This window comes from Schistocerca americana, chromosome 2, assembly GCF_021461395.2.
Source record: "Schistocerca americana isolate TAMUIC-IGC-003095 chromosome 2, iqSchAmer2.1, whole genome shotgun sequence".
In the NCBI taxonomy this organism is placed as follows: Eukaryota; Metazoa; Arthropoda; class Insecta; order Orthoptera; family Acrididae; genus Schistocerca; species Schistocerca americana.
This window is the reverse complement of record NC_060120.1, coordinates 1,083,241,653-1,083,256,461: the sequence shown is the minus strand read 5'-3', so window position 1 is coordinate 1,083,256,461 and position 14,809 is coordinate 1,083,241,653. Positions and strand designations below refer to the sequence as shown.

Below are 14,809 nucleotides of genomic sequence, written 5' to 3'. Positions count from 1 at the left end.
AATTTAGGTTGTTGTTGTTGTGGTCTTCAGTCCTGAGACTGGTTTCATGCAGCTCTCCACGCTACTCTATCCTGTGCAAGCTTCTTCATCTCCCAGTACGTAGTGCAGCCTACATCCCTCTGAATCTGCTTAGTGTATTCATCTCTTGGTCTCCCTCTACGATTTTCACCCTCCACACTGCCCTCCAATACTAAATTGGTGATCCCTTGATGCATCAGAACATGTCCTACCAACCGATCCCTTCTTCTAGTCAAGTTGTGCCACAAACTCCTCTTCTCCCCAATCCTATTCAATACCTCCTCATTAGTTATGTGATCTACCCATCTAATCTTCAGCGTTCTTCTGTAGCACCACATTTCGAAAGCTTCTATTCTCTTCTTGTCCAAACTATTTATCGTCCATGTTTCACTTCCATACATGGCTACACTCCATACGTATACTTTCAGAAACGACTTCCTGACACTTAAATCTATACTCGCTGTTAACAAATTTCTCTTCTTCAGAAACGCTTTCCTCCCTATTGCCAGTCTACACTTTATAACCTCTCTACTTCGACCATCATCAGTTATTTTGCTCCCCAAACAGCAAAACTCCTTTACTACTTTCAGTGTCTCATTTCCTAATCTAATTCCCTCAGCATCACCCGACTTAATTTGACTACATTCCATTATCCTCGTTTTGCTTTTGTTGATGTTCATCTTATATCCTCCTTTCAGGACACTGTCCATGCCGGCGGGCGGTGTGGCCGTGCGGTTCTAGGCGCCGCTACGGTCGCAGGTTAGAATCCTGCCTCGGACATGGATGTGTGTGATGTCCTCAGGTTAGTTAGGTTTAAGTAGTTCTAAGTTCTAGGGGAACAATGACCACAGATGTTAAGTCCCATATTGCTCGGAGCCATTTGAACCATTTGTCCATGCCGTTCAGCTGCTCTTCCAAGTCATTTGCTGTATCTGACAGAATTACAATGTCATCGGCGAACCTTAAAGTTTATTTTCTTCTCCATGGATGTTAATACCCACTCCGAATTTTCCTTTTGTTTCCTTTACTGCTTGCTCAATATACAGATTGATCAACATTGGGGAGAGGCTACTACAACCCTCTCTCACTCACCTTCCAACCACTGCTTCCCTTTCATGTCCCTCGACTCTTATAATTGGCATCTGGTTTCTGTACAAATTGTAAATAGCCTTTCGTTCCCTGTATTTTACCCCTGCCACCTTCAGAATTTGAAAGAGAGTATTCCAGTCAACATTGTCAAAAGCTTTCTCTAAGTCGGTTCCCCGTGGTCTAGGGGTAGCGTCTTTGACTCATAATCAAAAACGTCTTCGGTCCCGGGTTCGATCCCCGTCACTGCCTAAAAGTTTGATAAATAATCAGCATTGGCGGCCGAAGACTTCCGGCATAAGAAGTCAGCTTCATTCTGCCAACGGCCTTGTCAAAGAGGGCGGAGGAGCGGATAGAGGTTCAGGGCACTGTCTTGTCCTAGGGGTGGGAAATTGCCGCTAAAGGCGGAAGAATCAGCAATGATCAACGACATGAGGATGCAGAAGGCAATGGAAACCACTCCATTAAAGATACGTAACGTTTATCCACAGGACATGTGGCCTGTAATTGAAGAAGTGTCATGATGGTCTCTCCATTGACAAAAGATTCCGGAATGGTCCCCCATTCGGATCTCCGGGAGGAGACTGCCCAGGGGGAGGTTACCATGAGAAAAAGATTGAATAATCAACGAAAGGATAACGTTCTACGAGTCGGGGCGTGGAATGTCAGAAGCTTGAACGTGGTAGGGAAACTAGAAAATTGGAAAAGGGAAATGCAAAGGTTCAATCTAGATATAGTAGGGGTCAGTGAAGTGAAGTGGAAGGAAGACAAGGATTTCTGGTCAGATGAGTATCGGGTAATATCAACAGCAGCAGAAATGGTATAACAGGTGTAGGATTCGTTATGAATAGGAAGGTAGGGCAGAGGGTGTGTTACTGTGAACATTTCAGTACCCGGGTTTTTATAATCAGAATCGACAGCAGACCAACACCGACAACGATAGTTCAGGTATAGATGCCGACGTCGCAAGCTGAAGATGAGCAGATAGAGAAAGTCTATGAGGATATTGAAAGGGTAATGCAGTATGTAAAGGGGACGAAAATCTAATAGTCATGGCCGACTGGAATGCAGTTGTAGGGGAAGGAATAGAAGAAAAGGTTACAGGAGAATATGGGCTTGGGACAAGGAATGAAAGAGGAGAAAGACTAATTGAGTTCTGTAACAAGTTTCAGGTAGTAATAGCGAATACCCGGTTCAAGAATCAGAAGATGAGGAGGTATACTTGGAAAAGGCCGGGAGATACGGGAAGATTTCAATTAGATTACATCATGGTCAGACAGAGATTCCGAAATCAGATACTGGATTGTAAGGCGTACCCAGGAGCAGATATAGACTCAGATCACAATATAGTAGTGATGAAGAGTAGGCTGAAGTTCAAGACATTAGTCAGGAAGAATCAATACGAAAAGAAGTGGGATACGGAAGTACTAAGGAATGACGAGATACGTTTGAAGTTCTCTAACGCTATAGATACAGCAATAAGGAATAGCGCAATAGGCAGTATAGTTGAAGAGGAATGGACATCCCTAAAAAGGGCCATCACCGAAATTGGGAAGGAAAACATAGGTACAAAGAAGGTAGCTGCGAAGAAACCATGGGTAACAGAAGAAATACTTCAGTTGATTGATGAAAGGAGGAAGTACAAACATGTTCCGGGAAAATCAGGAATACAGAAATACAAGTCGCTGAGGAATGAAATAAATAGGAAGGGCAGGGAAGCTAAGACGAAATGGCTGCAGGAAAAATGTGAAGACATCGAAAATGATATGATTGTCGGAAGGACAGACTCAGCATACAGGAAAGTCAAAACAACCTTTGGTGACATTAAAAGCAAGGGTGTAACATTAAGAGTGCAACGGGAATTCCACTGTTAAATGCAGAGGAGAGAGCAGATAGGTGGAAAGAATGCATTGAAAGCCTCTATGAGGGTGAAGATTTGTCTGATGTGATAGAAGAAGAAACAGGAGTCGATTTAGAAGAGATGGATCCAGTATTAGAATCGGAATTTAAAAGAGCTCTGGAGGACTTACGGTCAAATAAGGCCGAAGGGATAGATAACATTCCATTAGAATTTCTAACATCATTGGGGGAAGTGGCAACAAAACGACTATTCACGTTGGTGTGTAGAATATATGAGTCTGGCGACATACCATCTGACTTTCGGAAAAGCATCATCCGCACAATTCCGAAGACAGCAAGAGCTGACAAGTGCGAGAATTATCGCACAATCAGCTTAACAGCTCATGCATCGAAGCTGCTTACAAGAATAATATACAGAAGAATGGAAAAGAAAATTGAGAATGCGCTAGGTGACGATCAGTTTGGCTTTAGGAAGAGTAAAGGGACGAGAGAGGCAATTCTGACGTTGCGGCTAATAATGGAAGCAAGGCTAAAAAAAAATCAAGACACTTTCATAGGATTTGTCGACCTGGAAAAAGCGTTCGACAATATAAAATGGTGCAAGCTGTTCGAGATTCTGAAAAAAGTATGGGTAAGCTATAGGGAGAGACGGGTCATATACAATATGTACAACAACCAAGAGGGAATAATAAGAGTGGACGATCAAGAACGAAGTGCTCGTATTAAGAAGGGTGTAAGACAAGGCTGTAGCCTTTCGCCCCTACTTTTCAATCTGTACATCGAGGAAGCAATGATGGAAATAAAAGAAAGGTTCAGGAGTGGAATTAAAATACAAGGTGAAAGGATATCAATGATACGGTTCGCTGATGACATTGCTATCCTGAGTGAAAGTGAAGAAGAATTAAATGATCTGCTGAACGGAATGAACAGTCTAATGAGTACACAGTATGGTTTGAGAGTAAATCGGAGATAGACGAAGGTAATGAGAAGTAGTAGAAATGAGAACAGCGAGAAACTTAACATCAGGATTGATGGTCACGAAGTCAATGAAGTTAAGGAATTCTGCTACCTAGGCAGTAAAATAACCAATGACGGACGGAGCAAGGAGGACATCAAAAGCAGACTCGCTATAGCAAAAAAGGCATTTCTGGCCAAGAGAAGTCTACTAATATCAAATACCGGCCTTAATTTGAGGAAGAAATTTCTGAGGATGTACGTCTGGAGTACAGCATTGCATGGTAGTGAAACATGGACGGTGGGAAAACCGGAACAGAACAGAATCGAAGCATTTGAGATGTGGTACTATAGACGAATGTTGAAAATTAGGTGGACTGATAAGGTAAGGAATGAGGAGGTTCTACGCAGAATCGGAGAGGAAAGGAATATGTGGAAAACACTGATAAGGAGAAGGGACAAGATGATACGACATCTGCTAAGACATGAGGGAATGACTTCCATGGTACTAGAGGGAGCTGTAAAGGGCAAAAACTGTAGAGGAAGACAGAGATTGGAATACGTCAAGCAAATAATTGAGGACGTAGGTTGATAGGTTGCAAGTGCTACTCTTAGAAAAAAAAAAAAAAAAAAAAAAAAAAAAAAATCTACAAATGCTAGAAACGTAGGTTTGCCTTTTCTTAATCTAGCTTCTAAAATACGTCGTAGGGTCAGTATTGCCTCACGTGTTCCAATATTTCTACGGAATCCAAACTGATCTTCCCCGAGGTCAGCTTCTACCAGTTTTTCCATTCGTCTGTAACAAATTCGCGTTAGTATTTTTCAGCCGTGACTTATTAAACAGATAGTTCGGTAATTTTCACATCTGTCAACGCCTGCTTTCTATGGGATTGGAATTATTATATTCTTCTTGAAGTCTGAGGGTATTTCGCCTGTCTCATACATTTTGCTCAGCAGATGGTAGAGTTTTGTCTGGACTGGCTCCCCCAAGGCTGTCAGTAGTTCTAATGGAATGTTGTCTACTCCCGGGGCCTTGTTTCGACTTCCTGTTGATCTCATTTTTGAGACGTTTGTATTCCTTCTTGCCTGCTTCATTTACTGCATTTTTATATTTTCTTCTTTAATCAATTAAATTCAATATTTCTTCTGTCACCCAAGTATTTCCACTAGCTCTCGTCTTTTTACCTACTTGATCCTCTGCTGCCTTCACTACTTCATCCCTCAGAGCTACCCATTCTTCTTCTACTGTATTTCTTTCCCCCATTCCTGTCAATTGTTCCCTTATGCTCTCTCTGAAACTCTGTACAACCTCTGGTTTAGTCAGTTTATCCAGGTCCCATCTCCTTAAATTCCCACCTTTTTGCAGTTTCTTCAGTTTTAATCTACAGTTCATAACCAATAGATTGTGGTCAGAGTCCACATCTGCCCCTGGAAATGTCTTACAATTTAAAACCTGGTTCCTAAATCTCTGTCTTACCATTATATAATCTATCTGAAACCTGTCAGTATCTCCAGGTTTCTTCCATGTGTACAACCTTCTTTTATGATTCTTGAACCAAGTGTTAGCTATGATTAAGTTGTGCTCTGTGCAAAATTCCACCAGGCGGCTTCCTCTTTCATTTCTTATCCCCAATCCATAGTCACCTATTACGTTTCCTTCTCTCCCTTTTCCTACTACCGAATTCCAGTCTCCCATGACTATGAAATTTTCGTCTCCCTTCACTATCTGAATAATTTCTTTTATTTCATCACACGTTTCTTCAATTTCTTCATCATCTGCAGAGTTAGTTGGCATATAGACTTGTACGACTGTAGAAGGCGTGGGCTTTGTGTCTATCTTGGCCACAACAATGCGTTCGCTGTGCTGTTTGTAGTAGCTTACCCGGATTCCTATTGTTTCATTCATTATTAAAGCTACTCCTGCATTACCCCTATTTGATTTTGTGTTTATAACCCTGTAGTCACCTGACCAAAAGTCTTGATCCTGCTGCCACCGAACTTCACTAATTCCCACTATATCTAACTTTAACCTATCCACTTCCCTTTTTAACTTTTCTAACCTACCTGCCCGAATAAGGGATCTGACATTCCACGCTCCGATCTGTAGAACGCCAGTTTTCCTTCTCCTGATAACGACGTCCTTCTGAGTAGTCCCCGCCTGGAGATCCGAATGGGGGACTATTTTACCTCCGGAATATTTTACCCAAGAGGACGCCATCATCATTTATCCATAGAGTAAAGCTGCATGCCCTCAGGAAAAATTACGGCCGTAGTTTCCCCTTGCTTTCAGCCGATCGCAGTACCAGCAAAGCAAGGCCGTTTTGGTTAGTGTTACAAGGCCAGACCAGTCAATCATCCAGACTGTTGCCCCTTGCAACTACTGAAAAAGCTGCTGCCCTCTTCAGGAACCACATGTTTGTCTGGCCTCTCAACAGATACCCCTCTGTTGTGGTTGCACCTATGGTAGGGCTATCTGTATCGCTGAGGCCCGCAAGCCTCCCCACCAACGGCAAGGTCTATGATTCATGGGGTGGGGGGGGTGGGGGAAATTTAGGTTATCCGACATTTATTTGCATGTCCTAATGATACAGTCGTAGATGAGTCGCATCATCCACTCGCCTAAGTCCTTCAACACACACTTTCACAAAACTTGCTCTACTTATATACCCCCACCCCCCCCAATCCCGTTACAATAATTTTTACAAGCATTTACGCTCCCCACATACAACCCAGCTCAATAGAACATAATAATTCCTTTTTCCACAGATATTCATAATCAGTGATTAATTAAATGTGCTAAATTACGCACACATGTAGTCAAATAAGCAAATACTTTTACCTACATACACAACCCTCTCACCGAGGATAGCGCGTAACATTTTACGATTTTAAATAAAGGACAGCCACAACACAAGGAAACTAGAAGAGCCTATTGGCGTTGTTGCGACTTTCCAAGCTACCCCCCGAAAGTGATTGACAGCCACTACATTTAAACTCATATGTCGCAATGACCCAATAGTTGATAGCTCTGCCTTCCATCTCTAGTGATTGTTCATTTTGCGTACAAGTACGAGATCACCGTTTTCGGTGCTGGCAACCCCAGAAGTTGTGGTCCATCAACCAAAATTTCTTCCCCAACTCAATCAAGCAATGCCACTCAATCATTATGTGGTACCCAATGCACGGATGGTATGGATAAGACACCACCGATCTACGTTAATATTATCCATCACAGCTGATATCGCAAAAAATTTTACAGTAAGTCCAACACTGGGCAATCATGTGACAGCATGTTTTCCTAATTTCAGTATCATAGCTAAACCATACCTCGTCTACTTTTCAAGTATCATTGTGAGCATTGATAGATGACTGCTCAGTACATCCATTCACACTTAATTCTCGAACACATAAAAATGATCCGAGCATACCAGACCACGCTATACATATTTCTGAGACCTCGCGCATAGTACTCGATCAATCTCTCTGGGTATGGCGGTCACATAGCTATCTCGCCCTCCTACATTAAAAGACCGTCCTCACCTCGGCATTGACCAGCCTATCCTGCTGGAGAGCAAGTATAGAGAGAGCCCACTTCGGCATGTTGGTCTTGGGGCTGAGTGGACGGCTGTTTAGATGGACAGATATGTGGCTTTGAAATGTTGCCGACGGCGCTCGCATTTCCGGCGAATGGTCAAGACAAGGCCCTGTTGCAGTAAATGAGGTCGTCCTGTTTCTAAACAGGCTGCAGAAGGTAATGGATATGTCTTTCTCGGACTTAAATTGCAGATATCAGATGCGCAAAGATCTGGAAATGGGGTTAGCTGAACGATGTGTAGGGTGTGACTAAAGCGAAGTCGGAATTTTGCTGTAGCATGCAGAATGGATCGTGTGTTCGACCCAGTGCAGAGCTGTTTACGTGTATTAGGCACTAACAAGCGGTATTTACAATAGGCTCCACTTTACTCTGTGCCAATTGCGTCTATGTGGTGTTGGCTAACTAATAATTTACAGAACATTTGCTGTGTGGTGTTTAACAACGTTCTGCAAGTTGTCTACTGGGGTAATAAGAACACTCGAAAATTGACTGGTGTGCACGTAAGTCTGCCGGACTCTCAGGACCGAGAAAAGCTTATAAGATATGCTCTGTCTGCAAACAGTTTTAATTACCTACCTGTAAACTATGTAGAGGTTCTTAACACAGACTCCAACAAAGACAATATTAGTATTATGCAGAAGTGTTATGTTAAAACAGGAGAAACTTATTTTTCTCAATCTAGAACCCTGTTCTCCACAATACCGTACGATATAGGTATCGCCGAATTGGGGCTGGTTATACCCCAAGTCTTAAGAAAAAGAGTAAATGTATCACACAGACTTAAACCATTCCCCATTAAAGAAATAACTCTTTCAAGTGCAGTTAATGTTTTATGTGCACTAAAAAGGAAACTGGATATGGATGACATTGAGCTAAAGAAAAGAAAACTAGAGTATACAGAGAAGACAGCTGCCATAAAGGAAGAATATAACTGCAAATGGAATGGGAGGAGGCTATTGCGGATGTGCCGGCCAGGGAAAAACAGTGTATGGAAAAATCTCTCTACGAAGGGGGAGTACAATATATTGGCATTTACAGTAAACAGCCATGGAAACTGGTCACCTGTTGGAGTACTGGCCTAAATCAGTGGAGTCGAGAACGTTTACTATATCAAGTGATAGACGAAAAATGTGTTTATTAAGCTCTGTTCCCATTTGGATCGGCTTAAAAAGGATGGTTATATTATGTCTAAGTGTGGTGAACTAGATGTTGTCCACCTAGCAACAGAACAGCCATTTGCCGAGTTTAAAACTGATCGAATGACTACATTTGATGAACACTCGTTTGCAAAAGTTGTAAACTTAATGTTCTACACAGAAATCCCGCAAGAATGTGGAGCAGAGGAGTTGCCGACATACACACAGGAAGACGTGGAACGCTTTAACTCTACCGTCATGGTGGAGATAACGAGGAAAAATTAAAATCCCCGAATGCTCTCGCCTAGAAAAGCTGTAGGAAGGAACAGAGCTAATAGTTAAAGCCATAAAACAAGTACTTTAGAGGAAGAAAATTAGATATGTATTGGAATTCGAGAATATACCTTCTCTGTATTTGTCAAATTACTCGTTGGAGAAAGAAATAGATGATTTGGATGTGGATTTAATTTATAAGTTAAAAATTAAATTGGACATTATTAAAACTACACCTAAGAAAAATAAAGAAAGAGTTGTTTTCTGTGTGTATATGAATATGCAACGGTAGTTGAAAGTGTAGTGAATCCCTTCTCGGACGTATATGAGTTATTCTGCAAGCGGATCTGCAGGCTCTGCTATTCGTTATTAGGATAGTTTACGAGTACTGAGCGTATATCCACATCTGTATGAAGAATTATTTAGTAGCATTTTGCTATAGTATGTACTGACATTATGATTGGGCGTGTGTCTGTGGACTGTGCAACATGGCCCAGGGCACACCTGGGTGGGTGTATTGTGACAGTGTGATAGATATACTGTATGGTTAAATAAGTTGTTCGCAAAAATATATAGAGTGTTCTCAATGCTTACACGTGCCTGCAGCACAGATCACAGTGATTGGTTTTCCGTCACCATCTCGGTTGCAGGTGAGTAGTAAATGCTTTCCCGGCGCGTTAATCGTGTGTGCAACGAACTATGGGCAATTCTGACAATAGACGTGAAGGCAGGTCCAGACCTGAGACGCTGGCGGTATACATGAGAACAACAATGCAGCTTTGACATGTGTCAGAGGAGAGTGCCCATTCTGATCGGCTGTCAAAGCGCTCGGAAGCTGAGCTTGGCTAGAGGCTCTGGAACACCCAGCCCCGCCGACTGCACTCGCGCTGTCTGTTTTGGTGCGTAGTCTAAGGCGCATAGGCGATATCAATTTCTTCGGTGTCAGGCGCGAAGGCGACTGGGTAGAGGTCATGTTTGGGGGGAGGCCGACCAGAGACTTTTGGTCTGTTTGGCAGCTGTGGGTGTTTGGGCGCGTCTGTTGCACTATTTTGCGAGCATGTCTGTGCACTGTGCTGTGCTTTATTTGGAGAGTTTAAGAGTACAGAGCTCGTCTGCTGATATTGTGTACTGCATTATTTAAGAGCTGTTTGCTATTGTGTGGTGAAATTAGGAGTTGTTTACGTGTTTGTGGCCTGTGTCAGATGACCACAGATGGATCAGTACAGGTGTTTTGTGACAAATATACTCCACGACTAAATAAAGGGGCTTGAAATAAATACAGTGCAGTCCTTCCTTACTCCCCTGAGCAGCACAGAGCAGTCCGAGTGGTTTTTGCGAGATAACAGCAATCCGGTCAGACTGTGAGTGAGTCGACAAATAACTGGACAAATTTATCTGTAGAGGAGTTACAGGTCTGGATTGGAATGAATATCTTGGTGGGTGTGGTTGTGTTGCCAAGTGTAGTGCACTACTGGAATTCAGAACATGCCTTAGGTCAGCCTTTCATATCGAAACCTATGAGAAGCAAACGTTTCAAGAAGATAATGTCCCAAATAAATAAAGGACACTCGTTCCTCCTTCCACTAGCCTATGCACTGAAATTATTTCCGAAAATTAGCAGTTGTTTGGCTGTTTGGACGTAAATATTTTGCATTATCTATGAGCAGTTCGCATGTCTGAAGGCTGTGCTATGCGTTATTTTTAATTGTTTACAATTAGCAAGCGTGTGTCTAGAGCATTGTAAATGAGTTATGTAGGAGTGTTTTGCAGGTCTGTATGGAGTGAAACTTGTCGGTGGGATACATATACTCCATTCCTAAACAAAGTACATCGGTTCCTCCATCCATGGGCCTAGTGCAGGGTGAGTCCTTTTACGCGAAATGTGTAGGATGAGGCTGAGTGCTGGTGGCTTAGTTTAGCGGTGATGAGCTTGGTTTGCAACAATTTTCTTAGGTTGGTGGCGGAAGCGCCAGTGAGCTTTGTTTAATGGCAGATTTCAAACTTGGCGCTGGTTCCTAGGAGGAAGCGGCGGTCGGGTGGCTGAGGTTAGTACAAGTGCCCTTTACTTCCAACAATTTTGTTATGTTGGTAGAGAAAGCAGAAGTGACCTTCCTTTACTGCCAGAATTCAAACTTGGCGCTAGTTCCTAGGAGGAGGTGGCTGTCTGGTCCTCGAAAAGTAGTTGAAATTAGGTAGTTGAACACCTTTGCATGTGTATATGAAATTTTAAACTGAATTATTTAATATGATTAAAACTGAAACGGAATTAAGTACTGAGGTAATTGATAGGTTAGATTAGCGATGTGGGAGTTAGCATATTTACAGAAGACTATGTCAGTCGCGTGTATGGAGTGTGTGGGACGTAATCGGGGCGGGAGTGCAACGATTGTACACTTATAATGCGCATGCGACAGAGAGTCAATTAGCGAGCGTTCTACTGCCAACCAAACATGCTGTTATACAGTCATTGCGGATTCCACTATCGAGCAGACTTTGCCGCCAAAAGTGTAGCACTGTGTTCTCGCTTGCACAAGGACACGTGGTGGATGATGAATGGTCGGCATCGACAGGTCTGAACGTGCTCAGGAAAAAAACTTTGGCGCCAAAAGTGTTGCAGGGATCGGCCGACCGTTATGTGGTTAAGCTCCGACGCAAACAGTTTGGGCAGGAAATGTGTGGAGGCGACGAATACATGTGGTGAGCGGACAAAGGACCGCGGCCGGCCGCCTCACGTGACAGGCATCGGCAGTGTCTCTGCGCGCTGGCCAGGGGCTGGCGAGGATTTGAACTAATTCATTTGGAGTGCAGACGTCGTGGCGACTGCACTGCGATATCAAAGATGTGTGCTGCTTGTGTTGGAGAACAAGTGATGACCGTACTGCTTGAAATAAAGTCTTCAGGGATGTGACTTACGTTACTATAAGTGCAGTTTATTATTTGGCGCGATTCTGATAGGCTACCAGTGAAAAAAGATAAGTGATGGAGAAAGTTAGTACATGTGAAGGAGTATGGTGTTGGGATTTGAACTTGTGATAGATTTTTGTTATGGATATAAGGAAAATGGCTGTCTCGCCGAGAAAATCGGACATCTTGAATAAATAATAAATGATAATAATAAATAGAAGTACAGTTTTCGAGACATTATCGTGTTGGAATTTGGCACAGTTTTGTAGTGGAGGTAGGCCTATAATAATAAATAATAATATATGATAATGAATGATAATAAATGATAATGAATTATAATAAATGACAATGAATCATAATGGATGTTAATAAATGATAATGAATAATAAACAAATGTACGTTTATGCAGCCATTATCATGTTGGATTTTGAATGAGGAGGGAATTTTCTATTGTAGGCAGGTCAATAATAATAAATAATAAAAAATGATAATAAATAATAATAAATGATAATAAATAATAAATGATAATAAATAATAAATGATAATAAATAAGAAATGATATTAAATAATAATAAAATAATAAATAATAATTAATGATAATGAATGTTAATAAATGATAATCAATAATAATGAATATTAATAAAGATAAGCACTGTTTTGCATGCATTATCCTGTTGGAATTCAAACTTCCCTCCATTTTTTCTTCTGGAGGCTTATGTTAGTGGACATAGCACAATTGGTGTAATTTCCCGCCAAAATTCAAACTTCCTGCCATTTTTTCCTGAGGTTAGGTTAGTGGACATACCCCAATTGACCTATTTTCCGGCCGAAAGCCGCCATCTTGGATGATGTCATGAGCTGTTGCCAAGTCTACATGCCGCCATCATGGATGACGTCATTGTCGCCATCTTGAATAAATTTAGCAACAACACAGTGTGCCCTCATATGAACATTGCCCCACTACTTACGTCTCCACTTGTTTAGGAAGTTCAAACAGCAAACACAGTTGAACAAAATTATTGGTGGGTAGTGCAGACTTGCAAACCTGTACCAGAGCCATCCCTGGAAAGTTCTGCTTCTATGAATGGCAAATACTCACGTCTGCCATCAAGAATTATAGCTCAGGGCCCAAATGCTGAATTTATACATTCATCGACACACAATTTAGATTTGGTACTAAATGATTTTGTAATGAATATAAAAGTCCGGCATTTGTGTTTTCTTTAACAAGTCTGTGGGGCAACAGGTAAGTGTGGGATTAGCTGTGTTTTTCAAAGTAACAGCTTGGATCTCTTAAGCTTGAATAGCATTAAGTGGTAGAATGATAGTTAATAATGAACACAGTACAGATTAAATTTGTATGATGCCTTTGTCTCATGTTAATATATATCTTGATTCTTTCCACATCCCTGGAATGTTTTCCTTCTGTGTAGCATATATGGTAACACAATGAGGGGATGAATATGCATTGGTTTGTTTCTCTTTTTGAGATTCCAAGTTGCTTTACAACTATTTTTGGGTTTTAAAATGTAGTTATCATTCACTTCATACTCATCTCTTTTAATTTTACTTTTGCAGTCTTCTTTGAGGTTTGTGTATATTTTCTTACTTTAATCAGCTTATGTAGATCTATCTTCAATTATAAGAATCAGTATTCTTATTATATTCAGTTCTGAAAAACACCACATCATAATACTCTGTGGTCTATATTAGATATTGTTAACATTTTTGGAATTGGTTGCACAGTTGATATTTAGTATACATTGTACAATGTGTAGAAACAAAAGTGGGATCCCTCATGTTCAGTATACTGATTTTAGTTCCCTTATCATATTTTCAATGTTTTTATTTTGTAATGTAGTACTATATTTTTCACAAAACCTTTCTTACATACAGAGAGTAACTGCATTATTTTTAAACTTAGTCTTTTGTAACAAGATTCTCCTAATTTAATCATACTACATTCTACAGTCTCTATGCTCATTCTTATTATATTATAAGTTTTTCATTGAGGCAGTAGAAATTAAGTGAAACACAGTATTTCTTTTTTTCTGTTATGTCCATGTTAATGCCACATTTTGTACTATTGACATCATGTGTGGAGGCAAATAAGCAGCTGTTAAAAACAACATAATGGTGATCTCTTTTGACCGAATGTGAATTATTGCCAAAAATGTGTACATTAAAAAAACATAAGTAAAAACACTGTTATTTCTCTCTTGTTATCGCTATAATATTACAAAGTTGTTGTGTAATATGAGTTTAACTATTGCAGGATATTGATTTGAGATTATTCTGTTTCAGTTCCTTGTTTATGGAGGCTACTTCTTGGTTCTGGGTGCTTTCTTTTCTGTGGCGACGGTGTATACACTGTGCAGGCATAACATATGCAGAGAAAAACTGTGGCTTCCCAATGATACAATGATCTCTGGCAACTGACACACTGTATTGTAATAATAGGTTTTTTTAACTTTGGCTTGTACTTAATGAGTAATTAGGTGATACAATTTTAGAAAATGAGCTAGTTTTCTTTCCTGTTGTGTACAATATTTTGTTTAGTATGTATTAGGCAGTGCACAAAACGTAAATGAGTAGTAGTAATAGTAAAGGGAAACTGCCTTGAGACATTTCTTTCATTTTCACTTAATTTGATACATGTAAATGTAGAAGAAAACTATAATAATACCATGCTGGTATTGCTTGTGGCAGTGGTAATATTGTTCTCCAAAAATTAAAATTAATGTTTTTGTATTTGTGATCCAACCCATGAAAGTCAAAAGACTTATTATTTCAAACTCAGGCTGGTAAAATGGTAAAAAGAACTATTTCTATCAGTGATGTACTTCAGTTGCCAATCTGAGAACTTAGTGAACACTATCTTTGTTCCAAATAGTAAGGTGGAATCAGTAATGTTTTAAATCCACATTTTAAAATATAGGACTTAAAAAACAATTAACTACTCAACAAACATCCATTGATTGTA

At 40.6% G+C, this 14,809-nt stretch overlaps 1 protein-coding gene across 5 annotated transcripts in view; it reads left to right on the top strand.

Annotated features, from left to right (window-relative positions):
- LOC124596484 (thiamine transporter 1-like) overlaps nt 1–14,577 on the top strand; it is a 611,894-nt gene extending 597,317 nt beyond the window's left edge. For all 5 annotated transcript variants that reach the window (XM_047135630.1, XM_047135633.1, XM_047135629.1 and 2 more), the window contains one exon: nt 14,131–14,577. In XM_047135630.1, coding sequence (XP_046991586.1) covers nt 14,131–14,265 — 135 coding nt within the window. In that variant the 3' untranslated portion in view covers nt 14,266–14,577. The remainder of the gene's footprint in view (nt 1–14,130) is intronic.
- Nucleotides 14,578–14,809: the final 232 nt, after the last annotated feature.